The 25,662-nt window shown below is 34.7% G+C and overlaps 9 protein-coding genes across 10 annotated transcripts; 8 read left to right on the top strand and 1 right to left on the bottom strand.

Moving 5' to 3' along the window:
* The first annotated feature begins 695 nt into the window (after positions 1-695).
* Positions 696-2,346, top strand: LOC132205082 (carbonic anhydrase 1-like). The gene is made up of 7 exons (XM_059633940.1): positions 696-757; positions 816-897; positions 984-1,118; positions 1,178-1,322; positions 1,388-1,493; positions 1,585-1,818; positions 1,871-2,346. The coding sequence occupies exons 1-7, from the start codon at positions 713-715 to the stop codon at positions 1,988-1,990; spliced, it is 867 nt and encodes a 288-aa protein (XP_059489923.1). The 5' UTR covers positions 696-712; the 3' UTR covers positions 1,991-2,346.
* Positions 2,347-4,102: 1,756 nt separating this feature from the next.
* LOC132205168 (carbonic anhydrase 2-like) lies at positions 4,103-6,539 on the top strand. The gene is made up of 6 exons (XM_059634081.1): positions 4,103-4,215; positions 4,269-4,368; positions 5,085-5,367; positions 5,421-5,526; positions 6,033-6,260; positions 6,319-6,539. Exons 1-6 carry the CDS (start codon positions 4,171-4,173, stop codon positions 6,445-6,447), a joined length of 891 nt encoding a protein of 296 aa, XP_059490064.1. The 5' UTR covers positions 4,103-4,170; the 3' UTR covers positions 6,448-6,539.
* A 1,059-nt stretch (positions 6,540-7,598) lies between these two features.
* LOC132205211 (carbonic anhydrase 2-like) lies at positions 7,599-9,239 on the top strand. Its single transcript, XM_059634151.1, has 7 exons — positions 7,599-7,674; positions 7,773-7,848; positions 7,967-8,095; positions 8,153-8,297; positions 8,554-8,659; positions 8,736-8,981; positions 9,039-9,239. The coding sequence occupies exons 1-7, from the start codon at positions 7,648-7,650 to the stop codon at positions 9,147-9,149; spliced, it is 840 nt and encodes a 279-aa protein (XP_059490134.1). The 5' UTR covers positions 7,599-7,647; the 3' UTR covers positions 9,150-9,239.
* Positions 9,240-9,885: 646 nt separating this feature from the next.
* LOC132205043 (carbonic anhydrase 1-like) lies at positions 9,886-11,999 on the top strand. Its single transcript, XM_059633870.1, has 7 exons — positions 9,886-10,003; positions 10,067-10,148; positions 10,240-10,374; positions 10,440-10,581; positions 11,056-11,161; positions 11,252-11,485; positions 11,545-11,999. Exons 1-7 carry the CDS (start codon positions 9,959-9,961, stop codon positions 11,662-11,664), a joined length of 864 nt encoding a protein of 287 aa, XP_059489853.1. The 5' UTR covers positions 9,886-9,958; the 3' UTR covers positions 11,665-11,999.
* Positions 12,000-12,576: 577 nt separating this feature from the next.
* On the top strand, positions 12,577-15,280 carry LOC132205081 (carbonic anhydrase 2-like). Its single transcript, XM_059633939.1, has 7 exons — positions 12,577-12,831; positions 12,891-12,974; positions 13,216-13,374; positions 14,239-14,374; positions 14,426-14,531; positions 14,591-14,818; positions 15,039-15,280. The coding sequence occupies exons 1-7, from the start codon at positions 12,651-12,653 to the stop codon at positions 15,240-15,242; spliced, it is 1,098 nt and encodes a 365-aa protein (XP_059489922.1). The 5' UTR covers positions 12,577-12,650; the 3' UTR covers positions 15,243-15,280.
* Positions 15,281-15,730: 450 nt separating this feature from the next.
* Positions 15,731-18,302, top strand: LOC132205026 (carbonic anhydrase 2-like). The gene is made up of 7 exons (XM_059633841.1): positions 15,731-15,833; positions 15,902-15,985; positions 16,233-16,394; positions 17,311-17,446; positions 17,515-17,620; positions 17,679-17,906; positions 18,043-18,302. Exons 1-7 carry the CDS (start codon positions 15,773-15,775, stop codon positions 18,172-18,174), a joined length of 909 nt encoding a protein of 302 aa, XP_059489824.1. The 5' UTR covers positions 15,731-15,772; the 3' UTR covers positions 18,175-18,302.
* A 206-nt stretch (positions 18,303-18,508) lies between these two features.
* On the top strand, positions 18,509-22,121 carry LOC132204414 (carbonic anhydrase 1-like). 2 transcript variants are annotated; one of them, XM_059632911.1, is made up of 7 exons: positions 18,509-18,626; positions 18,690-18,899; positions 20,682-20,849; positions 20,901-21,033; positions 21,204-21,309; positions 21,513-21,740; positions 21,889-22,121. In XM_059632911.1, the coding sequence occupies exons 1-7, from the start codon at positions 18,572-18,574 to the stop codon at positions 22,063-22,065; spliced, it is 1,077 nt and encodes a 358-aa protein (XP_059488894.1). In that variant the 5' UTR covers positions 18,509-18,571; the 3' UTR covers positions 22,066-22,121. The 2 variants fall into 2 exon arrangements, with proteins under 2 accessions (XP_059488894.1, XP_059488902.1); XM_059632919.1 differs by having other exon boundaries at positions 18,516-18,626; positions 18,693-18,899.
* A 237-nt stretch (positions 22,122-22,358) lies between these two features.
* Positions 22,359-23,734, top strand: LOC132204438 (carbonic anhydrase 2-like). The gene is made up of 7 exons (XM_059632941.1): positions 22,359-22,470; positions 22,520-22,588; positions 22,653-22,817; positions 22,876-23,008; positions 23,060-23,165; positions 23,223-23,474; positions 23,531-23,734. Exons 1-7 carry the CDS (start codon positions 22,425-22,427, stop codon positions 23,699-23,701), a joined length of 942 nt encoding a protein of 313 aa, XP_059488924.1. The 5' UTR covers positions 22,359-22,424; the 3' UTR covers positions 23,702-23,734.
* On the bottom strand, positions 23,726-25,585 carry LOC132204430 (methionyl-tRNA formyltransferase, mitochondrial). Its single transcript, XM_059632930.1, has 5 exons — positions 25,340-25,585; positions 25,077-25,280; positions 24,897-25,019; positions 24,664-24,842; positions 23,726-24,130 (listed from the first exon to the last, which is right to left on the bottom strand). The coding sequence occupies exons 1-5, from the start codon at positions 25,501-25,503 to the stop codon at positions 23,769-23,771; spliced, it is 1,032 nt and encodes a 343-aa protein (XP_059488913.1). The 5' UTR covers positions 25,504-25,585; the 3' UTR covers positions 23,726-23,768.
* Between the last annotated feature and the right edge of the window lie 77 nt (positions 25,586-25,662).

Raw genomic sequence — 25,662 nt, 5'->3', positions numbered from 1 at the left:
TAAACACACTTTTCAGCGTATATCTTTATCTAATGTGATCTAATGCCGATAAAAAATTCCTAAATAAAAAAAATTAAATTAGTGTAAATAAAATATTTTTGTTGATAATATAAAGAATACATGTTTAATTAGTTTTTAATAGAGCATAACATCTTCTGTGAGTATGAAATTTGCCATTTTAAATTAGGAGAGCCCTTTCCAGCATTCCAAAAGCTGTGGTGCAGTTTTGGTTAATCTTTATTCATAAAATCAAGCATCAATTATTATTACGACGGCATGTCAGCATATTGTGAGTTTGGGAGCCACTCTATGACGCTGAAAATTGGTTAAAGTCATAAAATAAAAAAACTCTTTAAAATTTTTGAAATGAAATTAATTTAATTGCTGAAATTCCATATTGTTTCCTTCGATAAAAAAATGGTTTTAAACCTTTCGAAACAAATTTGCTGTGTACAAAATTTTAATAATAAAGTGCAAGATGGGGTCCGCAAGAATAAATTTGCCTTCATAACCGACTGTGCAATTTGGTTGATATCTCAACAGTTAGACACACGTGTGAAAACATTTTTGTGATAACTTATTTTGGAAGTCTCTATTTAAAATTTTTAATGCAAACAGATGCGTTTTGTTAAACATAGCACTTATCAAAAATGTAAAAATACATATAAGAGGAGACTTATAAAACTTTAAGATCAAAATACCTCATGTCATCATGAACAGAGCGTTTGAAGCGTTTCTGCTGCTGATCATTACTTTGGTATGGCACCTTAATAATTTTGTTGCTAACATTTTGCAAACAATATTTTATCTCACAGGCACGCTCATATTTAGCAGAGGCTTGCTTAGATGTTGACGCAAATTTGATGAATACTATTCACCCTAGACAAGCTGGGAAAGGTAATTAAGCTTAGAATTAATTTAATCGAGTACCTAACCAAAAAAAAAAAATAAATAAATAAATTCACTAAAATTTTAAAATTTAGATGTCTGTGACACCGGAATTCGTCAATCACCAATTAATATAGACACGACCAAATGCACAAATGGTGAATTCAAGTGTGACCTTGAATGGTTCTTCCACTCAGGACCACTCACAATGACCAACTCGGGTGTTAGAGGTATGGATGCTTAAGATTGAAACACTCGTTTCCCTGACCAAGATCACCTTTCTGCCTAGTTGATGTGTTGTACACTCGCACTGATGTACGGCCCTACATTTCTGGTGGACCACTGAGCGACAAAAGATACAGCCATTTGAATACACACTTTCACTGGGCAGCAGTTGACGCGGAAGGCAGCGACCATTCCATTGACGGAGTTTTGTAATTTGACAATTAATTTTCTCTTACCTCTGATTGTGAGGGTAAAGTTTATAATCCAATTTCAGTGGACCTCTTGAGATGCATTGTGTTTACATAAACCAAGCTTATACGTCACTGCAAGAAGCTATGGAACAGAGTGATGGAATTTGTGTAGTGGCGATTATATTTAAAGTGCGTTCAGGTGTTGATAATAGAACATAATTTATGAACTCAAAATTAAGATTGATTTACTGTAATTCACAAAATAATATAACATTTTCAGCTTTCATCTACGGACAATCCGGATTTATCAGGCATTATGGAAGGAGTGAACAACGTCAAAGCAGCTTCTGGAAGTGTTTTCGCGCTCCAGAACAACGCTCTTGACTTTGCCGTGAAGGAGGTTTTCTCAGAACAGTGTTTTTACAACTATCCCGGCTCGTTGACCACAACTCCATGTTCCGAGGCGGTCAATTGGATAGTGATGAAGAAAACAGTTCCAATTTCTTCTGCGCAGGTATATAATAACAAATTATTATTATTATTTGACGTTCTTAAATATGATCAAGGTCGCTCTGTTCCGACAAGTTGTCGACACAAACGGCAATCCCATTTTAAGCTACAAAAGAGATCCACAGCCTCTGAACGGACGGAAAGTTCTTTGCTCTGGTTGTCGTTGCGGTCTTTAGTGTAGAAGAAGAATTAATGTTGACAACTTTTGGCAAAAAATTCTAGATATTACTCAAATATCTAAAAATCACTTATTAAAAACTGACGTGTTTGGAATCGTATTATGTAGCATTATGATTATAAGCATCAATCTGACCCGTGAATCTAGACTTAGACTGGCAATAGCGTGTGATTTTTTAATTTTAATTGCAAGGTGGTTTAAAAATTTTTTATTGCATTTTAATTTGCTTGCTTCTCTATCAAAAAAGAAGAGGTGGTCTAGTAAATGCTTCAATTCGTTTCATCTTTTTAATATATGCGCAAAGATGTAGCATATTGTTTGAAATAAAAAATTAATTTTGCTTCCAACAAAAGATTTTTCCACTAAAAAAAAACTAGAAATAAAAAAGTATTTGAAAAAAATTAGCTCTGATTTGTTTTTAATTCTCTAATATAGCCTTAGGTAATATTTACAATTTTTAGTCTGGAAAATACCAATAATCACTTAAAATAATTTGAAAATTTTATGGCTCAAACTACAAGATTAGAGGTTATTTTTTTTTCATTTCTTCAAATTAGTGCATTGTATTATATGCATAATAATAGTGACTGTTTGTATTCCGTTTGACATAAGCTATTTAAATAATTATTTTTATGTGTTTTTGATACACATATTTATGAAGACAAATCATGATTTCTTCTAAATGTAGCACAGTTTATGAATTATGGCTAATTCCTTTGAGGTAAATATTTCAATTCACAACCAGCATAAAACATTTTATTTTTTTTATTTTGGCGTTTTAATTTTAACAAGTGATGACCTTTTCTACAAAGTTCACTTTATTTGATCATTTTTAATATGATTTACTCAAATAAAAATGGCAGAATATTTAAATGTGACTAAACAGAACATTCGTTGCAGCTTATTTTTATTAGCTATTTCAGACAGATAAAAATGGTCAAGTATAATCCTTAAACTTAAAGCTGATGTAAATGAAACAATGAGAGAAGCTTACAATTAGCTCATTTTAAATTTAATTTGAAAAATTAGAATGCATTAAATTTTTAAATTAAAAAAAATGAAAGGTTTATTGATTGAAATAATTTTCTTCTAAATTTTGTGGAATTTACTTGAAATTAAAAACAATTTCCTTTCCAAATGAAAAACAAAACAAGAGTTAGGGATTCAAAAAAGGTGTGTTTTGCGTTATTTTTAGGGCAAAGCGAGTGCAATAATAGTTTCATGGCACTTAGCGAGTGGCTGCAAGCAGATATCAGGTAATTTATACACCGCTGTCGCGGGCAGCGTGAAAGTCACTAGTAATTAAGACCAAAGGGGGAAAGGAAAACTGACGTGGTTCTTTTTAACAGGTAGCGCAGCTCAGATTGCAGTTCATTGGAGAGGGGAATCCAATTCTGGCCAACAAACGTTCTCCAACGGCATAAAAATATTGTGCATAAATTTCCACATGCTGAAAATTAAATACTGCTGTTTGCTTTGTTGATGAGCTTAAATTAAATGAGTGCGAAATTAATTGATACACAGTAAAAATTATGCTAATTTCAAGCCTCCTGTAATGCCATAAGCACGCATCTTGATGGCTCTCAATAAAAATTCAACTTTTTTATAATTAGAAAAACGTTTAACATTTTTGTAATACAATATAATTTTTTTTATTTAAATCGCACTCGACAACTAATTTTAATGGAAGATATTATATATAGATAAAAGTAACAAAAATAAATTGAAAAACTTTTATTTTCATAAATGTATGGGGATTTGACGGCTCGTGCCCTATATTGATGCTGGTTTCCAGCAGGCATGACCCAATTTTATTATATTTTCCCCGAGTTTTAATTTACAGATAAAACTTAAATTTTGCCCTTGTCTGATGTAATATTTATTTTACTTTCCTTTATTTGATGTAGTAAGCAATATGATTATATTAATTGAACAAATATGAAAACAACAACAATTTAAACTGCGTTTATAACTTGAAAAGGTTTAGAATAGTGAGTGAAAAATAAAAATATTTAATTTCTTATCAAAAATTTACTCGCGCATGTCCTTTGAAATTTTATTCTGTGTGTTTCCAGTAACAAAAGGAGAAGGGTGTTATGGTATATAAATGCCTCACAGGAAGTTGAATTTTTCACTTTTCCCACGGCATTTCTGGTGATATTTGAGACAGGCACGGCGATGTTTGTAACTTGGACAATTCTTTTGGCACTTTGGGCCGCAAAGGCAAGTTGACTTTCGTTTTTTGGAGGCGTTAATGAAAAAAAAAATGAGTACAGGTCCACTGTGCTAGGATTGTGGATCCTGAAATTGGATTGAATTATTTAACAAAGCTGCCTTTGGCGGATTTGAGCGCTGTAGAAGGACAAGCTTCTGGAGGTAATTATTACACTTTATATAAAACATTGAAATGCACTAATATCAAACCTGTACCTGTACATTATTTTTAATAAATTTTTGTGTACAGGATCTCATTTAAGAAATAAAACAATTTTATTAAAATATGGTTATATTGATGAGGAGTCAGAAATTAAAATTTATATTGACATAAATATTAATTTGTTAAGGAAATTATTTTTACCAATTCAAATATATTTTCAGTCTCATCTATAGAGTTTATAATTTGCATAAAAATAATTACCAAATTATGGTACCTGTAGACTGTCTTAAACTTACATAATTACTTAATTAGAAATTTTTTAATAGAGCACGCAGATTTTTATTTTTGTTATATATATATATATATATATATATATATATATATATATATATATATATATATATATATATATATATATATATATATATATATATATATATATACAAACCCTGCTCATCAGCTCTGTTATGTTGGCCAAAAAAAAGATGTCTACCTCCCAGAGCCATAAGGCCCCATGGCTCTGACGGCTACAGTGTACCAACATAATTTCGGGACGAGCAGGGTTTGTATATATATATATATATATATATATATATATATATATATATATATATATATATATATATATATATATATATATATATATATATATATATATATATATATATATATATATATATATATATATATATATATATATTCATTTTGAAATCAGGTGGCGCATGCGATATTGGAACCAGGCAGTCACCAATAGACATTCCAACCTGCACCCGTGAATCAATGAATGCACTCAGGATCCTTGGTCACTCCATTTACCAATCATTCGGCTTAGTCATGATCAACACCGGGACTACGGCGCAAATTTCGTTCCCTGAACCAAGCGTGACGCCCGTCATCTCAGGTGGTCCTTTGTCTGCAGAGTACACCCTGGCCCAAGCGCACTTCCATTGGGGAGAAACAAACACGCAAGGCACTGAACACGCCACTTTTGGCAACTAGTAATATATTGAGTTTTTCTCACCAATAAAATTTTAATTGGCGACCTCATCAGTGGTGCTCTGGAGGCGCACTTTGTGCACTGGAAAACCGAATATACCAATTTTACAGAGGCGTTAAATCACGAGGACGGTTTGGCTGTTTTTGGTATCATGTTTGTTGTGAGTATTTAAAGCTACTCCATTAAACGTACGAGAGTTACGAGCGATGGTTAAAATCAAGAGCGATTTCAAACAGGATTTAAATTTTCCAAAATCAAGCCTAGATAACGAATTAAAGAAAATCAGGTCACTCTTCTGGATTATTTTTCACAAATGATGTCTAAAAAGAAAAAAAAATAAATAAACAGTAACATTGAAACCGAGCTTAGCCTCATTAAAAATTAATGGACAACTGACCAAAAAAGGTAACATTCGGTCTGGTACAATATTTTTGAGATTCTCAATTTATTCTTATTTTTTATTTACTTGCATTCATTTCTCAATAACTAGAATCAGAAACAAGACATCTTCTGATTTTAAAGGATCGCAGGTCGCGTTTTGTATCAATGAAAAGTGAACATTTTTAACCACAGGTTTTGATATTCATGAAATCTCCCTCAAATGCTAATTTTAAAATTACAAATTACGTAGTAAACTGTCTGACCAACTTCCTCTCATTTCCGCAGATTCAAGATGCTGACAATCCAAAGTTGGACGAAATCGTAAATAACCTAAGCAACATCCCAAATCCAGAAGACAGCGTCGATCTCGATGGAGGCGCCCTGGCTTGGTTGGACGACGTGATTTCCAACTTTTACTATTTCAATTACCCAGGTTCACTGACTACTGGCACTTGCCTAGAGGTGGTCAATTGGATAGTCATGAAAAAGAAACTCGGGATCTCTGCACAGCAAGTAAAAAATACTGCAAAGGCGAAATGAATTTATGTTATAATTATTTGCAAACACACAGGTTGCTAAATTCAGGACGTTGATAAACGCTGATGGCAACACGCAAACTTCCTACAGGCGAGACGTGCAGCCTCTGAAATCCAGAACTGTCAAATGTGCTGCTGGATGTATTCGCAATCCTGAATTGTGAAAACTATTTTGGGATAATTTGCAGAAAAAATATTAAACGCAGCAGCATTTTGAGTTAATTAAGGGCTGATTGTGTGAATATCTCTTGCAATAAACAAATTGGATGAATTTTTTGCTTGATAATTTCATTACCTTTTACATAAAACCGCATAAAAATATTTTTTTTCACCTTGTTCCCTAATAAAATCGTTGAAATATTTTCTTTTAAACATTTATTAAAAACTGTTTCTTTATCTTTTAATTCAAATTCACTTCCATTATTGAAATTATTTTCTTCGACTTTATAAAATTTGACTAGGATGTTTGCCATGTTCCCTCCAAGCCATGAGCTGGAAGAACTCAGCTTGTATGGCCTGCGTTTCATTCTGTCCTTCGTGGCAAGGTCTCAAGGGAGTGGGGTGGGGGGGGGGATGCACGCACCACCAAATCTGCAAAGGGTGCTCGAATTTTGGTAAGAGACTAACCAAATAGCCTAGTAAGCTCACGGGGACCACAAGCAAAATATATAGAAATTAAAGAATAAATAATAATAAAATTTTAATTCAACGCTTTTTTATGAAATGCATCGAACAAAATTTTCCTAATAATTTTTCAACATTTTTGAGGATCTCAATCTTAATAGACGTTACGTTTTCAAACGTTAACCGCGTTTCTCTTCATCCTTCTTGCTAGTTACAGCTTTTAATTTTTATTGTTGTTTCAATTAATGTTTATTGATGCATCACAGGTCGTTCTCTGATTCTATTTCAAATATATTTGATAAGATAAATTGGCACATCTTTAAATTTTATATTGCATAATTATCAAAGCGTAACTATGATATACTGATTAAAAAGGCTGCAAAAATACTTACCAAAAATATTGCTACATTTGCTGCATAATTGGCCTTTCAATATAAAATGAAAAATTGGAAAAAAATGTAAAATTTGGTAAACGATTATTTTTCTTTTTTATTCAATTAATAAACAGTGATGCACAAAAATTGTGAAAAAGTTATGTGCCTGAAAAGACTGCATTTTGTTGAAGCGAATTTTTTAGACGCACGCGCATAAATAGTTTAGCGATAATCTTGCTAAATATATTGTGGAAGTCCCTATTTTATCATTTGCATGCCAACAAGTCATAGCAAGAATGTATATAAAAGAGGAGGATTTTTTAACCTCAGAGAGCTCAAACGCTTTGATTTGTCATCATTACAAAAATGTTTCTATCGCTCTTCACATTTTTGGTATGGTAACAGAAAAACCTCAATAATTTACTTCTTTAAGGCTTTCATGCAATGTTTAACTTTTATAAACAATAAACATTATTTAATTTTAAATACAGGCATTCACATATTTAGCTGAAGCTAATCTTGGTATTGATCCAAACTCGACAACCAACTATCACACAAGACAAGCTGGTGAGTTTGAAAATTGTTTTAAGGTTGTTTCTCTAAACCTAGCTAACTGCTATCATGGAAAACTAATTATAAATAATTATTGCGAAAAAATAAAATAAAAATACGAAATTTAATTAAGGTCGATGCAACACTGATCTATCGCCAATAAACATTAACACAAAACGGTGCAAGCAAAAGAATTTCAACCGCGATTTTCGATGGTACAACCACTCAGGATCACTTCAGATGCTTAACACAGGTGTCACAGGTATGTTAAAAATTTGAAAATTACGTTTCCCTGACCAAGTTCACTTTTTTTGGGCAGTCCAAGTGCCGTACATGCGTACTGATGAACGGCCCTTCATTACTGGTGGACCACTGGGCCTTAAAGAATACAATCACCTGAATACGCACTTTCACTGGGGAGCTACTGACACAAAGGGCAGCGAGCATTCTATTAACGGAGTTTTGTAATTATATAAAATTAAATTTTGTGTGCCTCTGAGGGTTTGATCATAAGGATTTATATCTAGTTCTATATTAACAATAATCAGCTAGTTTTAACCCTTTCATCTTTTATTTCCATTTAAATTTTTTGCATCAACCAAGAACAATATTTTTACATTTTGGGGTAAATAATCATTTTTAATTCATTAAAATTATCTTATATCATCTGCTCCTTTGCTTTGGTTCACCGCTTAAGGTCCTCATTAAATAAATTTTCAGTGGGCCACTTGAGACACATTTTGTTTACGTAAACAGAAAGTACAGCACATTGGAAAAAGGCCTGGAGCACAACGATGGAGTTGCTGTGGTGGTGGTCATGTATAAAGTGCGTTCTGATATTGTTAAATCATGTCAATAATTTTTACTTGGGCTATATTATTCACAAATAAAACAAATTTCAGCTCTCAACCTCAGATAACCCGGATTTAAGTGGAATTCTGGATGGTGTAAATTCTGTTCAATTAACTGCTGGAGATTCTACCACCCTCGAGACGGACTCACTTGACTTTGCTGTGAGGAAGGTTTTCTCAAGAAAACATTTTTACAGCTATCTCGGCTCGCTGACTGGAGGTCAACCAGTACCACCGTGCACCAAGTCGGTCAAAATTTTAGTGATGAAAAAATTAGTTCCGATTTCTTCGGCACAGGTAAAACTAAATTTAAACATAATTGCGCTCATTCTAAAATTTCCTTCAAACATCAAGGTCAATGCGTTCCGAGGTGTTAAAGATGTAAACGGCATTTCCATTTTAAGCAACCGAATGGAAATACAGCCTCTGAACGGCAGGAGAGTTATTTGCTCTGGTTGTCTTTGAGGTATTCGTTTAACAACAAGAAATGATCATATTGATGGTTTGCAACAAAATGCGGTGTTATTATAATAAATAATTATATGATATTCAACAATTTAATCTTGCCCATTTGCGAATTTATTTACTACCATCAAACAATAATTTGACATAAAGTGAGTCAATACTTAGACTGCTGATTGTGTTATTTAAATTAAACTGCTTCTCATCAAAAGGAAAAAGTGTTGTATCATCAATAGCTCAATTTATTTTATAGCTAATTAACAAAGTAAGCAAAGATCTATTACCTTGGACTTTTAAACACATAGGAACTTTTGTTGCGCTAGAAAATTTTATTAATATGGCTATGATTATTGGTCTAATTATGCCTTTTAAAATAACAACACTAAACATTATTATAATAATTTTATCAATTTAGGAATTTTTTTACAAAAATTTAAATGTATTTGTTTTTTATACAATCAATGAACCAAAATACAAAAATAGAAGCGCACAGTTTGCTGTCGGTATGTTATATATTTTAACAATCTGAATAAATTTTAAAAAGATAGCTCTGGTGAATAATCAAGCTGTTTATAAATAAAAACTGTCCCTAGGGAACAGATTGAATTATGGCAGATAACTATAGGCAGTGAGACACACGTGCATAAACATTTTTGCGCTAACTTTGATACGCATTATTTATTTTGAATGTCTCTCTTTAAAAATTTGAATGAAAACAATACGTTGATTAATTTGACGACATCACTCAGGGCACGGATGTATATAAGAGAATAATTTGAAAACTCGGAGCTCAAACGCCTCGATTTGTCATCATGGCCAAAGTGTTCCCAGCGATTCTACCTCTCTTCATTATTTTGGTATTGTAGCTCAACACACCCTAATCTTTTTATGCTAACTGTTTCCAATATTTTATATCCTAGGAATTCTCACATTTAGCAGAAGCTTGCTTTGGTTTTTATGCAAATTCGGTGACCAACTTCCACCCCAGACAGGACCTTCCAGGTAGGCAGTTTGAAAATTTATTCAATATTGCTACAAAACGTTGACAAAAAATTTATAACCGTTTATAACTAAAACTTAAAATTGAATTCAGATCTTTGTACCACCGGCAAACGCCAAGCGCCTATTGATATTGACACGACGCGATGCGAAGACGGCGAATTCAAAAGCGACCTTAAATGGTTTTTCCACTCGGGGCCACTTATGATGGTTAACACAGGTGCTAGAGGTATGGATTTTTAGCATTGAAACCTCTCGGTTCATCTTTCTGACCAATTTCATCTTTCTGACTAGTCGATGTGACGTACACGCGCACTGATGTACGGCCCTACGTTACTGGTGGACCACTGTGCGATAACTACATTCACCTGAATACGCACTTTCACTGGGGAGAAACTGACGCTAAGGGCAGCGACCATTCTATTGACGGAGTATTGTAATTAATTTAATTTGAACTTAATTTCTCATTCCGCTGATTTTGGGAATTACACCTAAGTCAATGGTAGACGGGTGGGTTGAGGGGATGCAATTTTTCCGACTAAAACCATATGAGGCAGCGGTCAAATTATGTTGTGTTGAAAAATATGAAAGTTTATGACAACATCAGTTCAATTAATAATTTATAAAATTTTTAAATTGTAACAATTTGATGCTAGCAGATGTTTTTTTTATAATTTTTCTAACTAAGGGAAGGGAAACTGGTTCAAGTAACTTTTACAGATAAACTAGCTTTTTATTTGATTCTGTATGCACTGCTTGGCTGACAAGAAAATATGATTCTCATTAAAGAATCAACAACGCATTTAACATCAAAGTTTACAAACAGCTTGAAATACAAAAATTGAAAAACATTTTTTTTTTTTTTGCTGCTATGAAGAACCGCTGAAGACCCCTTTTTAATTAATTTCAGTGGGCCATTCGAGATGCATTTTAATTACATAAAAAAAGAGTATGGGACACTCGATGAAGCTCGCAGACACAAAGATGGACTTGCTATTGTGGCGGTTATGTTTGAGGTGAGTTTGATAATTGACATAATATAAATAATTATTTTAGTTTGATTTTATGGATTATATTATTCACAATTATAACATAACAAATTTCAGCTTTCATCCACAGACAATGCGGATTTAGAAGGCATTTTGGAAGGTGTGGGCAACGTTCAAGGAGCTCCTGGAGATACTTTCATGCTCCAGGACGGCGCTCTTGACTTTGCTTTGAAGAAAGGTTTCTCGGAACAATGTTTTTACAACTACCACGGCTCGCTGACCTCCAATCAATGTCCCGAGGTTGTCAATTGGATAGTGATGAAGAAACCCCTGACCATTTCCTCTGCTCAGGTACAAATAAAATAAATTTATTAATGGCGTTAATTTTTTAAAAATTTCTTCTAACCAAGGTCGCTGAGTTTCGAAACCTTGTGGGAAGTGACGGAAAGCCCATATTGAGCTTCAGGAGAGAAATACAGCCTACGAACGGCCGGCAAATTCTTTGCTCTGGTTGTCTTTGTGGTCGTTAGTGTAAAACTATAAATCTCATTGACAAGTTTCATTTCACACATAAATGTGAAGGATACGCGATAGCGATAATCTGGATACACATAAATTTAATCAAGCTGTTTGCAAATTTGTAAAATATTGCAAAATGAACATCAATCTAGCAACTCGGAGAATTTACAGTCTTTTGCTCTGGGAATTGTTGATTTTGATAGTGCAAATCAAGAAACGATCATCTTATTGACAAGTTTTACAACAAAATGTGATGTTGTAAATATGCGATTATCGCCAACTTTATATTGGCTGCTTGTAAATTTGTAAATCGTGTAATAAACTTCAATCTCTGGCCTGGCCTTGAGTCACGACTTTAATTGCTCATAAAATAATTTTGAATTGACTGCTTCTTATCAAAAGGAAGAAGGTTGTAATAATAACGTTCTAAAATATTTTTTGAAACTAAGAAAGAAATACTCATCAATATAAATAGTTAAAAAAAAAGGAAAATCGCGGAAAATTGGCCCCAAAAAAAAATTTGAATAATTTGGCTGTATGCTGTAGCATGTAATGGATCTTGTATAGTCTTAAATAAATATTGTTACGTAATCACGTTTACATAATTGATAATTTTATTTGAATGTATGTATGATGTACCTGGGCAGTAATTGCCTTCTGATACAATCAATAAAGACACTTTGCAACTAATTGAGAGCAGTGGCCTCAAAAAGCATAGATCTATAACCAATGATTAAAAAACAAACATTTGGTGATGAAAAACCAATATATTAAGACATTGAGAGGAATGAAGAGAATCCCTTTTCTGCTAATCTACGAGAACAAGTCCTGGCTTTAAGAAAGACTACAGGAGCTCATCGTGGATTAGAGTTTCAAAATATAATTTGGAATTTAAGTTTCCTATCGATACGACCGTCTCTATTGCTTATTAAATAGCACTTCAAATGTCTATGTCTACAGCTCAAGATAAGCAGGATTTACAACTGCCTGGACTGCCATGTGGTCTACCACAACACTTGAAAGCGGACATCATAGAGGAGTGATAGTGATAAAAGGGACCGATTTAAGACCGCGAACTGTCCGTGAAAATACGCAAACTGCGGCCAGCATCACTAGCTTTGCTATGTCAGGACTGCGTCTAATTTCTATTTTCCTTGTCCTGTTAGCAGGCTTTGAACGTACTTTAGAAAATTCTCATACACTCGCAAAGTTTAAAAAAATTTCATTCCATTTTCAGTGCAAAAGGCTGAGGGAACCGCGTACAGTGACAAAGTTCTTATGAACTCTTCAATGTATAACTATAATATGCAATCTCATTCAGGTAAGAAACATTTTAAATTTCATCTCACGTCAGAACAGTTTTGCAATAAAAAAAAAAAAATTTAAGTAAAAAGCGCATGATATTTAAAAAGGAAATTAATTGGATTAAAATTTAAATCGCTTCTATAATGTAAGAAACTGAATTTATAATAATTTAAACTTTTGACTCTGTTAAATTGTGATTTATTTGAATCTTTAATCCTCAATTTGATTTTTTTATTTTGAAAATTATTTGAATTAAGGACCACCAATGTGGAAGGATCAGTGTTACGGTGAACGGCAATCACCAATTAATTTGGATGACGTGGAGAGTATTCCTACGGAATTTCCGCTACTCGAGTGGACTGGCCACTGGAATGAGCGAGAGGAAGGATTCATCTTGAGAAACACGTGGCATTCTGGTGAGTTTGAATTTTACACGTACAATTCATAGCTGCAGGACACAAACAACTCACTTATTAAAATCGTCAAAAATAGATATTATTCTCAATTTAAAGCTAATTCCAGCATTCACAAATTGCTTTACACATCATTTAATTTTATTTTTAAGTCGCATTATTTCTCTTCAAATACATGTTAATTAAGTCTAGTAGCACAAAAAGGGCAAATTTGGCATGGCAGATTAAGTTAACAACCCGTCATAGTTTGCGTAATTTTGTTTTAAGCGGTTTCAAGGAAAAAAATATAATAATGTGACGCGTGTGAATTCTAATTTAAAGGGAGAGAAGTTCATTGCGGTGCGAGTCAAGAGGGAAAGGATACGTTAGGGAAAACAGCAACTTTGATTATTCATGAACTCTAGCTTGCATTTTGCTTAAAATTTCCGGAATAAATAATAGATTTAATATTTTTTTTTATATCGAAGTTTACGAAAATTACCTACATATTTTTTAAAATGGCAAGTTATCTGACACATCAATGTCCTCGGAAGATATCCTCATATATATTAAATTGATTAAATCTGCACTAAAAATGTCACAAATAAGCAGACAGACGGCTCTTTGGATCAAAATTTTTAATCTTGTTCTTTTATTGTTAATTGTGTTATCAGTCGATTGAGGAGCACTTCAGAAAAAGAAATGAGGCTAATTGAAAATAAAACAAACTACATCCTTGTTAAATTAATTGATAATTCTAAGAATCTCTATTAAAAGCTATTAATTTTGGATCTTATCTTAATTTTAATTGCTATAACTTCAAATTATGATAATAATGGCTCTGTGCAGGCGTAAAATCTTGATTATAAAAATGCAAAAATTTCCCAGCTGAAATCGCTTACACTGGAGAAGCACCTTTCATCAGAGGAGGTCCCTTGACTTCAGAATATGTCTTGGCTCAAGTTCACTTTCACTGGGGAAATTCCCCGCGGGAGGGAAGCGAACATTCACTGGACACCCATTTGTAATTCTAAACTATATTTTGATTTTATTTTGATTAATTTGACAACAAAAGTTATGGAATGGAGGCGCATTTGGTGCACTACAACACGGAGTTTGGCTCAGTTGAGGCAGCGGCCGGTCATTTGGATGGTCTCGCGGTGGTCGGAATTTTCTTCAAAGTGAGGGACTTTGGCATTTTCGGTTGGGTTCATATTGATTGTTTTGTTGTATTTTGCAGAGCTCGAGAGGAAACAACCAAGAGTTGAATGGAATCGTGACGGAGCTGGAAAAAATAATTGAAGGGGACAGCTCGACCCGAATCGATGGAGATGCAATGGAGTGGCTGGAGGCCTACGCGGACTTGCAAAACTACTATACGTATTCCGGGTCACTCACTACGCCGCCATGCAGTGAGATTGTCACTTGGATTGTAATGAAAGACCCCGTCTTAATTGGTGAACGCCAGGTGTGCAATTTACATTTGTATGAAAAAGTAATGATCATAATTACTGGTTAGAAAATTTAATTTTTCTTAAATGTCACAAATAATATTGTTACGTAATGAATTACACATTAATTCGATTTCAAATGTCATAATTTTTTGGTATTTTTTGTTTTCGCTCTTTATATTTGACTTTTTTCTTGAATTTGGAAAACAGCAAGATACTTATTATTATAAATTTCAGATTGAGGAATTCAAAAAGCTAAAAGGTCACGAAGGAAACATCACTTCAAATGTTCGGCCTGTGCAGGAGCTCAAGGGCCGTCAAGTGTTCCACTCGAACTATGGATTTTCTCGAAATTCTGCTTCTATTAGATTTGCACCGTCTTTGAGTGGCCTTATCGGAATGTATCTATTGTTTGTTCTCCTCTTCACACAAGGCAAATAGAAATATTATCTATCATATGATAAAATGTAAGCAATTGAATAAAGATCTCAGGTTTATAAGTTTTAAGTAAAAAACAGTCTCAAGTTCGTTAACGCACAAATTATATAGAGCAAGCAACCATATCTAGAGGGCTGTATAAACAATTTTAAATATACAAAAAATCAAAACCAAAATTAAAATATTTACGTTCAATCACAATATTCACAATTAATGGAAGTTTTCTTGAAAAGGATATCTGAATATTTAAAAAATTAAATTTTTTGTTTCTATAGCAGTTGCTATATTTTAAAATAGACTAATACCTGAAGTTAAATGTAACAAAATTATTTTTTTTTGTCTCGCTCTCGATTCAACTGTGTCTTCATCTGGCAATGTAAGTAACACTTCAGCCGTGTGCAGCTTTAAAAAGGACTGAAATGTGGTTTACCACACATTTGCATGTGGTAATTGCAAACATAAAAGACCGATTTAAGACCGCGTATTGTCCGGGAGAATAAACAAACAACGACCAGCATCGCCAGCAAATAGTCATGGCAGGAAAGCGTTTAATTCCAATTTTCTTAACTTGGTGCATCTTAGCAGGCTCTGAGAGTGATTTTAAAGTTCACATAAACCAGCCAAATTTTTTAAATATTTTTTCTTATTTTATGAATGTGAAGTGAACACGGTTGAAGGAACAGTGTACAGTGATAAAGTTATCACAAACTCTACAAAGTACAGCTACAATATGCAATCAAAATTAGGTGAGAAAGATTTTACTCTTGTGATTGAAAGATGAAACACATCAAAATAATTTAAAAAAATGAAATGCTTAAAAGTTAAGAACGGGGAACTAAAATTGTAAAATGTATTCTAACATTTTAACAAGGAGATTAAAAAAATATATTCTCTTTCACTCGTTTTTCTGAATTATTCGCATATTATTATTTTGATAAAAATTTGTGATTTTTTTCAACTATTTCGTGTCTTTTTTAATAACTTTAATTGAAGGACCGCCAATGTGGAAGGGTGACTGCTTTTATGGCAAATGGCAATCACCCATTAGTTTGGATGACAAGGAAAGTATTCCTACGGAATTTCCGCCACTCGAGTGGTTTGGCCACTGGGAAGACCGACAGGGAGGGTTTATCTTAAAAAATACGTGGCATTCAGGTGAGTTTTAAAATATCTGGTGTAAATACATAATAATGGCTGGGAACTGACAAAAAACGCATAGAAAACGGAAAATAACAATATTCTGTAATAAAATATATTATACTCATTTTACGCTCACAATTACAGCCTTCAAGGGAGGGGGAATTTCACTGATTGTGAGTGAGACAGGATGAAACAAAAGGAAAAATAAATAAAAGCGCGATAAGCAGAAAACCGCTAATTTGTTTTGATGGTTCATTAACCTCTTGGATTTAACGAATATGAAAAGATCGGCATTCTAGAAAAATAAAATACTCTACCTTTCATTTTTTTTTATGATGGTAAGTCAACATGGATTTTTTAAATTCACAACAATCAGTTTGCCATTTCCTTTTCTCTCCATAGTGAAGATTCAACGCGGTGGTGTTTCTTTTTGACGTTGGGCGGTTTAGCAAAGCTCTGCTAGGTGTACCCATTTTTTCAATTACATAATTATCTCAAAATTGTCTTTTTTAATGACTTGGGCGGACTTGGGTATAGAATAAACCGGAAATAAACAATAATAATAATAATTCTAAATTGGCAGTGAATTGAGTGAATCATTAGTAGATAACATGTGGACATATCAATATCTCAAGTTGATAATAAAAGTTAAAATTAGCACCAATCTGCACTACTAAAAGTTTAACAAAAAGCACAGTCTCACACATAATCTTGAAAAATTCAATTATTTGTGTTTTTCTTTGGTTACCTAATATATTCTATCAATTGAAATTGAAAACAGAACAAATGAAATAAAGTTAAATAACACCTAAAAGAATCTGAAGGCATTAATTTATTTATTGTTGTTGCTTCAAAATTGAAAAATGATAAAAATGCGCTGATCTTCTAAAATACTCTCTTACTTACACGCAATGCGGCATCAATTTTACAGCTGAAATTGAATACACCGGAGAAGCGCCTTTTATATGTGGAGGGCCCTTGACTTCCGAATACGTCCTGGCTCAAGTTCACTTTCACTGGGGAAATTCCCCACGGAAGGGAAGCGAACACTCATTAAACACCCATTAGTAATACTGCTATTTTTAGAATATTTAAATTTTTCATTTCTTTAATAAAATTTGATTAAAAATTAAAGTTATGGAATGGAAGCGCATTTGGTGCACTACAACAAGAAATACGGCTCAGTCGAAGCAGCGGCGGGTCATTCGGATGGTCTCGCGGTGGTCGGAATTTTCTTCAAAGTGAGAGGTTTTGCCATCTCGGTCGGGCACATATTGATTGGTTTATTGCATTTGGCAGAGCTCGAGAGGAAACAACCCAGAGTTGAATGGAATCGTGACGGAGCTGGAAAAAATAATTGAAGGGGACAGCTCGACCCGAATCGACGGAGATTCAATGGAGTGGCTGGAGGCCTACGAGGATAAACAGAACTACTATACTTATTCTGGGTCGCTCACCACGCCGCCATGCAGTGAAATTGTCACTTGGATTGTAATGAAAGACACCGTCGTAATTGGTGAACGACAGGTATGAGTGCGAAAAAATATTATTAATACTTGCACGGAAATTTCAATTCATTTCAATTAAAAATAATTAAAATATAACGCCTTTCAGGTTTTTTATCATGCAGTTTTACAACCTTGAAATTTTCTACCATTTTCAGATTGAGGAATTCAAAAAACTGGAAAGCCACGAGGGAAAAATCACTTCAAACATTCGTCCGGTTAAAGAGCTGAGAGGCCGCCCATTGTTTCAATCAACCTTAAATGCCTATAATGGGTATTATGACTATTAGCAAAATTCTTCTCACCACCTTTCATTGACAGCAATTGACAGTATTACAATGTCTGTTCTGCTAGTTGCGCAAGGCAATAATTATCCATCATGATAAAATATATTTAAAAAAGAATTGAATAAAGATCATAAGTTTTACTATGCAAAAAGTCTCTTTTGAGTTCGTTCACACTAATTTATGTGTAGCAAGCAACCCTATCCCAATTTAGCGGCGGGGTTGTTATAGCCTATTTTTTATAATTACGACCTTCGTCAGGCGGTCGATTTTGAGATGCCACAAACTGATAAGGGGGTGCTCATGACAGTGGACACCGAAATGGTCGTCAGTTCGTCATACGAGGTGTTCCAGGTGTGATTCATGCGCCTGTTGGCTGTTTGGATTTTTGCCATGGTTGGCTATGGGGATGCTTAGCAGACGCGTTTTTCTTCTGATTTATCTAGCCACAGGGCTAGGTTAGTTTTTAATTAATTCAATTTTACTTTTAATTGTTAGAATAAATTTGTATTTGGCCTCAGCAGTCGCCCAGAAGTTACAGAGGCAAGAAGAACAACCACCCCAGCAGCCGTTGGATCCGATTCCGCCGCCGCCAGATGTGCCACCCCCTGACCCCAATAACCCTGGCGGCACTTTAAGCCCTGATCCAAACAAACCCTTTGCGCCACCGTTCAACCCTGGTCCACCGATCGTTCCAGCTGACTATTCATATGCGCTAAATGGAGGAAATGGTAATGATTTCTCAAATAAACCACCAAAACTAAATTGACGATTTATTATTTATATTCAGTTGACAATTATTTTGCATACTTGCATTATGTCCTAATTAAATATTTTAATTTATAACATAACATTTTTGAAATAATATATTGCAAAATAATGAATGAAGGATATTTAAAATTGTTCTTAGAGGATAAATTTATCTCCTACTTAGCAAAAAGCCGAATATACTAATTTGGTTTGATAGCTTCAAAAAAAGATAAATATTTCTATGAAACTTTTAATTAAAATTTTATTTTATTCAGAGTGGTTCTTTCAAATGATGTTGTTATTAGGGTAATCAAAATTTATGAGTCATCAAAGTAAAAACTCATACTACGTACTTGTTAAATTAGGGTTAGATAACTTTATTTAAATAAATATACCCTTTTGAGTGTTTCCTTCAATCAGGATTTCTGAGAAGTATAAGCAATCAAAATTTTCGAGAGTCTTCTAATGGAATGGCCCTACTACGAAATTCACAAATTACGATCCAAAATTTTAATAGGACACTCAGCACTCTAATTTGAACACATTTCATTAAAATTTTGTGAGCGCCAGAGTTTGATTTCTTTCATCCAAAGATTAAATTCATTAAGTTCATTTCCTTTAGTGGAAGAACTTCATGATCAAGGGTGGATTCATGGTATTTTAATTAAAATTTGACTTTTTCTGGTAGAGGTTTTATGTAAGGGGAAATAAACGACGCAGTGCCTTATAAAGGAAATTTTTAATTCAAATACTATGCTAATTTTTCGATTTGAGAAAAGACGCAAAAAGTATCTGCGCATGTGTAACAAAATGCAATCACAAACCACGTCAAGTGCAAACATATTACAAATTGCATGGAGGTCGGATTACAGATCGTGACGATTAAACGACGGGATAGCATTTGTGTAACACGAATTCGCCGCGCTCGAAAGTCATTAGCGGCGCCGACTGCAAATAATAATTCCCACCCCTTCCCTCTCCGTGGCCTAATTTCCGCAGCGGGGCGTAGAATAAATCAATTATTTTGGGTATTAATTGGCGGCCTTCGCCGCTCCCCCGCCCCAAACAGCCTTGAATCAAAATATTGGCCCAAATGTGTGCGGTGACACCCTCGAAATCACAGAAGCTTTGTCTCCGTGTGTTGCGTGATTTCTGACCATCAGATAGCGCGCGAGACATGCGTACAATTCGTGCCGCTCGGTTCATATTGATGTTTGCCGAGTAATTGACTCTGCCTGCTGGCGACGCGAATCTATGCGTCCAAAACCGCAAAATGAATGAATTGAGTGCAAATGCATTATCCGACGCTTTTCGCACTCGTCCCGCTTGCATAATAAAGCGATTCATTGTTATTGTTTTAACAAACGTAAATCTCTTAATGCCACGTGCCTTATCGCCCTGGGCTGTCAAACAGAAGCATCGGTTTATTTTGTTCGCGGTGTTTGCATCGTCCTAAATAATAAGCCTGGTTTTGATTTAGATTTTGCAGTCAGATCTGCTGCTTTATTTATTTTTTCTATATTTAATTTGAGATGATTAAACAGATTCCAGTAAATTTTAATTTTTTAAATTTACCAATTACAAATATTACTGAAATAAGTTTAATCGCTTCTTCAATTGCTTCATTTTTTCCATGAATAATATTTTTGCTTGAAAATTTAGATTAAATCTTGACCCAAACTACACAGTCTTGTCACAAAAACCAATATTTACCATATAAAAATATTTTGAGAGATTTAAAAAAACTGTTTTATTTATTGTAGGTCCAACCTCGTGGCAATCGAGCAATCCGCAGTGTGCGGGGAAAATGCAGTCGCCACTTGAACTTTCTATTGGACCCTTGGTTGGCGTTTCGTACCCACCGCTGCGATGGGAGGGCCACTGGGACGTGCGGGACAACGGTTTCGTTTTGGCCAACATCTATCAAGGAGGTAGAATGTTGACTTATATTCCCGAAGAGAAATTTAATCAAAAAATTCCAGTGCAAGTCCAGTTTGTCGGTGAAGGTCAGCCGCGACTGCGAGGGGGACCGCTGCCTTCTGATTTTCTGCTGTCGCACGTGAACTTTTACTGGGGAAACGATTCGGGCAGCTTACATTCCATAGACAGGCACTTGTAAGCAAAATTTAAAGAAGAAAAAATATATGTATTTTACCTTAAATTTTCTTAAATTATTTTGTCATGACTTGAGTATTATAAACAATAATTGAAAAAAGAGAGACTTTATTTTCGGATGATTTAAAAAAAATTATGAGAAAATATTATAAATTTTCTTCTGATTTTAGCTTTGGCATGGAATTGCACTTGGTCCACTACAAACGACTTTATGGCAGTTACGTGAACGCCACCAAAGAATCAGACGGAATCGCCATAGTTGCAATGTTTTTATCGGTACGTGGAGTGATAAACTTGTTCTTAAAATTTAAACACATTTCCGTGTGACAACCGTGAAGTTACGATTGTTGGTCATGCGAGGTATGCAACCTGCTGAACGCGCGAGCGTAGCATGTTGCATATATGAAACGTGACTACACATTTTGTCATCGCAATTAATTTTGGCTAATGATGCAGGTAATTGCTTTTTTCCCTAACAGATCTCGCAAAAGAATAACTTGGGAATGAGCACGCTGGTCGGAGCGCTGTCGGGAATTCGCAACCCAGGTTCGAGCATTCCACTTTACGGAGACGCCATGATGTGGCTTAAAAATTTCCAGACCATTGACCATTATTACTCGTACTCCGGATCACTTCCGCACCCACCGTGTAATGAAATCGTTACTTACATTGTTCTGGAAAACCCTGGCACCGTTGGAATCAAACAGGTGTGAATTAATTAAAACCATAGAAAATAACAAACGTAGCAAATTTGATTAAAATTTAATTTTTCCTATTTCAAATTGATCCTTAATTTTTCCTAATAAAATTGAAACAAAAATCATTTTAATCTCCGTCAAATTTTTCTTCTCCTAGCTAAGGGACTTTCAAAAGGTCCGGACTCCAGAAGGGCCGCTGATTCAAAACAGACGCCCAGTTCAACTAAGAAACGGACGACCCATTTACTACTGCAACTACTCGAGCGCAACAAAACTTTACACAAACATTTCAGTTTTTTGCATCGTTCAAATTCTCATTTTCACGTTCAAATGACCAACTGTCTTTTTGTTTTATTGTTCTAAAAATAAAATTTGTTTTCATTTTATCAAGTTTTAGAATTTACTCATTTTATTTCTCTGCCCGTGTGTTTTATAATGATTATGATCCAAAAGTTTTTACCCTTTGATATAAAAAGTAAAATCTGTGTATAGTCGGAAGTGAGCACGTCACGCAGATAATTATTTCCATTTAGACTAAAAGGACTTCATTGATTTTCACAAGCTCTGCGCGCATTTGATCTCATTTGGCGGACAGGCGACAAACCAGGGCGTGTGGTTTCAGATTTTGAGAAATTACTGCTGGCAAGTTGGGAAACTCTTGTCAGTCGAACTAGTTCACGCAGCAAAAGCACAATGATCCCTGCTTTGGAGCTTAAATTGATAACAATTTTGTTTTTCGGTAAGTAAATTCAAATAATTATTACGTTAATTAATTGTTAATATTGAAGCCTCTGTGGTCTCTGCCCAATATGGAACTCAACTGCAGCCCCCCGATTACAGCTACTCTGGTCAAAATGGTATATGCAGCATTTTTTTTCTCTAGATTTTTCTCGAATGTATTAATTTCTTCCTTTTGTAAAGGACCATTAACTTGGGCACAAAAGTATGATTCCTGCAACGGACAAAAACAATCCCCGATTGACATTACAACCAGCTCGGCGACCAAAATGGATTTTCCACCACTTAATTGGACCGATTATATAGACCCTGCGCGCTCTTGCACACTAATGAACAATTGGCAAGGAGGTGGGACAAGTTGTTCGAAAGTTGAAAATTTGGATTTCATTAACAAATAAAATTGCAGTTCAGTTAATGTTTCCCCCGGGATCAGAAGCCAGACTCCGAGGAGGACCACTGGCATCGGATTATGTTTTATCCTATGTGATTTTCAAGTGGGGAAATGAGCTCGGAAGTGAACATTCCATTGATAAATATTTGTGAGCAATTATTTTGCATTTAATTGTTAAATTAAATTGATTTGATTTTAGTTATGGATTGGAAGCGCAATTAGTGCACTTCAAAAAATCGGCCGTAAGTATAGATGCAGCTTTGAACCAACCGGACGGTTTGGCAATTGTTTCCATCATGTTTGGGGTATCAATCAATTTATTGCGTTTTTCTCAAATTTAAATTAAAATCCTTAATTTATAGATAAACCTGAAATCAAATTTGAGCGACTTGGATCCGGTAGTTAGTAATTTAAAAAGTGTTACCACTGGCGGATCTACCCAAGATCTTCCTAGCGGAAGGTATATGAACTGGCTCCGAAAATATATTAACTCGGATTGCGGCTGCACTAAAGAGACCTATTACACTTACATGGGTTCCGTGACCAACCCCCCTTGCTCGGAAAATGTGATCTGGATCATCATGGCAAACCCCCTACCAATTGGACAAAATCAGGTAGTTCATGTTTTAAAAAACTAACTAAAATTTGCTAAAAAAAAGTTGCTTTCCAGTTAAAAGAATTTCAGAAGGTAAAGGGTATTGCAGATGCAATGGTGGCTGAAAACAAGAGACCTCTTCAGCAAGTTAACGGCCGAAAACTGCAATACAAACAGGGATCGGGAATTCCTATGTCTCAACCTCTAATGCTAGTACCCATACTGTTTTTAATCAAGGCTTTTTAAATTAATAATTATAATAAAGCGTGTTTGTTACATTTCAACTATAACAATGGTTTTTTTTATTTGATTTTTAACTAACGTCACCGTTTCCGAATTTCCATAAGTCTCTCGGCACTCTTTTCAAAAACCCATTCACAAAATCCATTGCCGTCATCATCTTTTTGCCTTTCAATTGTAAACTCTTGATCGCCAAAACACTATTTTCATTGCACGCCACTTCGAGATGTTTCGACTTTTTAGAAAAACTTATCAAACCTGGTGCTGAGTCCGTTGACCTTTCACAAGGGACGCAGTCCAAAAACTTGATTTGCTGGCCGTGCCAGTCGGCGTGGAGCGGGTGCACGTGGTGCAGGGCCAAGTGCCGGTGATGAAGCTGAGCAGCGCTTAATTCAGTCCAAACACATGCTGACATGATGGGGCTCACCTTTGGGGCTGCAAAAACCCACCAAATATTAAATCGGTTTATATACATGTTCTATCAATTTAATATTAAATATGCATACATTTTAATTAAAATTTGGCAAGGATAGACGCCATCTCAAATTTTGTGCAATTGCGATTGCTATCAAATTTTGCGATTTTTAGCGATCAAATAAATGAAAAAAAAAAACACATTTCTGAAGGTTTTTTTTCTGGTTTCAGAACAAAGAAAACAAAGAGCAGTCCTAACAAAAATGAACTTCATGAATGAAAAGTTAATAAGTCTTTTAATAATTATATCAAAATATCTTAAATGGACCCTTTTTCTTCCAGATTTGGCCGATTTAGCTATAAATTTTCCCACATTAAGCATTAAAATTGTTTTTCCGCTATCGAAAAAAGATCGCATGCATCAACCACCTTTTCAAATCACCTTTTCAAAAAATGGCGCGATTGTGATTGCGATTGCAATCGCAGATCGCTTTTGAGATTTTGTCCATCGTTGAAATTTGTATTTGTTGAATTTGGAGTAATAATAAAACTACCGTAAGTTACTCCAGAGTCTTTCTGGGGTGTTGCTTGACTCAAACTAGAAGTGAGATTTCTCAAGCAAAACTGAAGCTCTTTAGCCCCAAGTTGAGCTAGTCTGGCAGTCAAACTTTCGGCATCTTCACTAACCCCCACACTAATTTTTGACGTGTTTATGATTTCTCCACAATCAAACCTAGAAAGTAAAACAAAAGTTATTAAAAAACCAATCCTTGAATGTCAAACTTACTTGTGTGGCCTTATTTTCATTAGCGTGACTCCACTTTCAGTCTCTCCATTTAAAACCGTGTGAATTATGGGAGCAGCTCCTCTCCACCGTGGTAAAATACTTGCATGGACGTTCACCATCCCTCTGAAATTTAACTCAGTCAGTTTCAAAGGAAATTTGTTTGAATAATTTTAAATTTACAATGGAAATGCAGATATTATAGATTGAGGAATTAAGTGTCCAAAAGAGACCACGAGTCCAATTTCTGGTTTGTCTCTCTGCAGATCCTCGATGTGCGGTTTCCAAGGGATGATGTTCAATTTATTCTCGATGCTGTATTGCGCGACAGGGCATTTCATGTAGGCGCATACGACGGACAGATTTCTCACGTAATGTCCGGAAATTCTATTTGACAGAAAACTTCATTACAAAAACAAACATATTTGAATATTTTTCATAAATACAATTCCTGATGGAGCATTTGCAGACTAGAAAGAGCGAAGTTATCAGAACCGAAAAACACGACAGACCATGGAGGACCTGACGACGAAAAGCGTCGATAGGATTTAAAATTCTGTCTTACAAAAGTTTTTGCTAAAATATATTCAACGCGCATTTTTGATAACATCCAAATTCGTTATAAAAAGGATGTAAAAATCATTTAAATTCCCATGCCGGCTCCTTGTTGTTATTTTAGGTATTGAACTTCACCAGCTGCAATGTCAGCCCTTTGATTGGAGGAGACGAGTTTCCGACCACGCCCCCTTAAGTTTGCTATTTTATAGCG

The sequence above is a fragment of the Neocloeon triangulifer genome, unplaced genomic scaffold, assembly GCF_031216515.1.
Source record: "Neocloeon triangulifer isolate White Clay Creek 2 clone unplaced genomic scaffold, ASM3121651v1 ptg000002l, whole genome shotgun sequence".
NCBI lineage: Eukaryota > Metazoa > Arthropoda > Insecta > Ephemeroptera > Baetidae > Neocloeon > Neocloeon triangulifer.
This window is presented reverse-complemented; position numbering and strand designations above follow the sequence as displayed.

Bases quoted from the DNA above. Each gene is read 5' to 3' on its own strand.
- LOC132205082 (XM_059633940.1), top strand. From the start codon at position 713: ATGAACAGAGCGTTTGAAGCGTTTCTGCTGCTGATCATTACTTTG. The intron at 758-815 runs GTATGGCACCTT...TTTATCTCACAG, and splicing joins TGCTGCTGATCATTACTTTG to GCACGCTCATATTTAGCAGA. The intron at 898-983 runs GTAATTAAGCTT...TTTAAAATTTAG, and splicing joins CCCTAGACAAGCTGGGAAAG to ATGTCTGTGACACCGGAATT.
- LOC132205168 (XM_059634081.1), top strand. From the start codon at position 4,171: ATGTTTGTAACTTGGACAATTCTTTTGGCACTTTGGGCCGCAAAG. The intron at 4,216-4,268 runs GCAAGTTGACTT...AAATGAGTACAG, and splicing joins TGGCACTTTGGGCCGCAAAG to GTCCACTGTGCTAGGATTGT. The intron at 5,368-5,420 runs GTAATATATTGA...CGACCTCATCAG, and splicing joins CACGCCACTTTTGGCAACTA to TGGTGCTCTGGAGGCGCACT.
- LOC132205211 (XM_059634151.1), top strand. From the start codon at position 7,648: ATGTTTCTATCGCTCTTCACATTTTTG. The intron at 7,849-7,966 runs GTGAGTTTGAAA...AATTTAATTAAG, and splicing joins CTATCACACAAGACAAGCTG to GTCGATGCAACACTGATCTA. The intron at 8,298-8,553 runs GTAATTATATAA...ATAAATTTTCAG, and splicing joins CATTCTATTAACGGAGTTTT to TGGGCCACTTGAGACACATT.
- LOC132205043 (XM_059633870.1), top strand. From the start codon at position 9,959: ATGGCCAAAGTGTTCCCAGCGATTCTACCTCTCTTCATTATTTTG. The intron at 10,582-11,055 runs GTAATTAATTTA...AATTAATTTCAG, and splicing joins CATTCTATTGACGGAGTATT to TGGGCCATTCGAGATGCATT. The intron at 11,162-11,251 runs GTGAGTTTGATA...AACAAATTTCAG, and splicing joins TTGTGGCGGTTATGTTTGAG to CTTTCATCCACAGACAATGC.
- LOC132205081 (XM_059633939.1), top strand. From the start codon at position 12,651: ATGTGGTCTACCACAACACTTGAAAGCGGACATCATAGAGGAGTGATA. The intron at 12,975-13,215 runs GTAAGAAACATT...ATTTGAATTAAG, and splicing joins TAATATGCAATCTCATTCAG to GACCACCAATGTGGAAGGAT. The intron at 14,375-14,425 runs GTAATTCTAAAC...TGACAACAAAAG, and splicing joins CATTCACTGGACACCCATTT to TTATGGAATGGAGGCGCATT.
- LOC132205026 (XM_059633841.1), top strand. From the start codon at position 15,773: ATGGCAGGAAAGCGTTTAATTCCAATTTTCTTAACTTGGTGCATCTTA. The intron at 15,834-15,901 runs GTGATTTTAAAG...ATGAATGTGAAG, and splicing joins CATCTTAGCAGGCTCTGAGA to TGAACACGGTTGAAGGAACA. The intron at 16,395-17,310 runs GTGAGTTTTAAA...TCAATTTTACAG, and splicing joins AAAAAATACGTGGCATTCAG to CTGAAATTGAATACACCGGA.
- LOC132204414 (XM_059632911.1), top strand. From the start codon at position 18,572: ATGGGGATGCTTAGCAGACGCGTTTTTCTTCTGATTTATCTAGCCACA. The intron at 20,850-20,900 runs GTAGAATGTTGA...AAAAAATTCCAG, and splicing joins GGCCAACATCTATCAAGGAG to TGCAAGTCCAGTTTGTCGGT. The intron at 21,034-21,203 runs GTAAGCAAAATT...TTCTGATTTTAG, and splicing joins CATTCCATAGACAGGCACTT to CTTTGGCATGGAATTGCACT.
- LOC132204438 (XM_059632941.1), top strand. From the start codon at position 22,425: ATGATCCCTGCTTTGGAGCTTAAATTGATAACAATTTTGTTTTTCG. The intron at 23,009-23,059 runs GTGAGCAATTAT...ATTTGATTTTAG, and splicing joins CATTCCATTGATAAATATTT to TTATGGATTGGAAGCGCAAT. The intron at 23,166-23,222 runs GTATCAATCAAT...CTTAATTTATAG, and splicing joins TTGTTTCCATCATGTTTGGG to ATAAACCTGAAATCAAATTT.
- LOC132204430 (XM_059632930.1), bottom strand. From the start codon at position 25,503: ATGTTATCAAAAATGCGCGTTGAATATATTTTAGCAAAAACTTTTGTA. The intron at 25,281-25,339 runs GTATTTATGAAA...TCTGTCAAATAG, and splicing joins CAAATGCTCCATCAGGAATT to AATTTCCGGACATTACGTGA. The intron at 24,131-24,663 runs GTAGTTTTATTA...GGGTTTTTGCAG, and splicing joins AGACTCTGGAGTAACTTACG to CCCCAAAGGTGAGCCCCATC.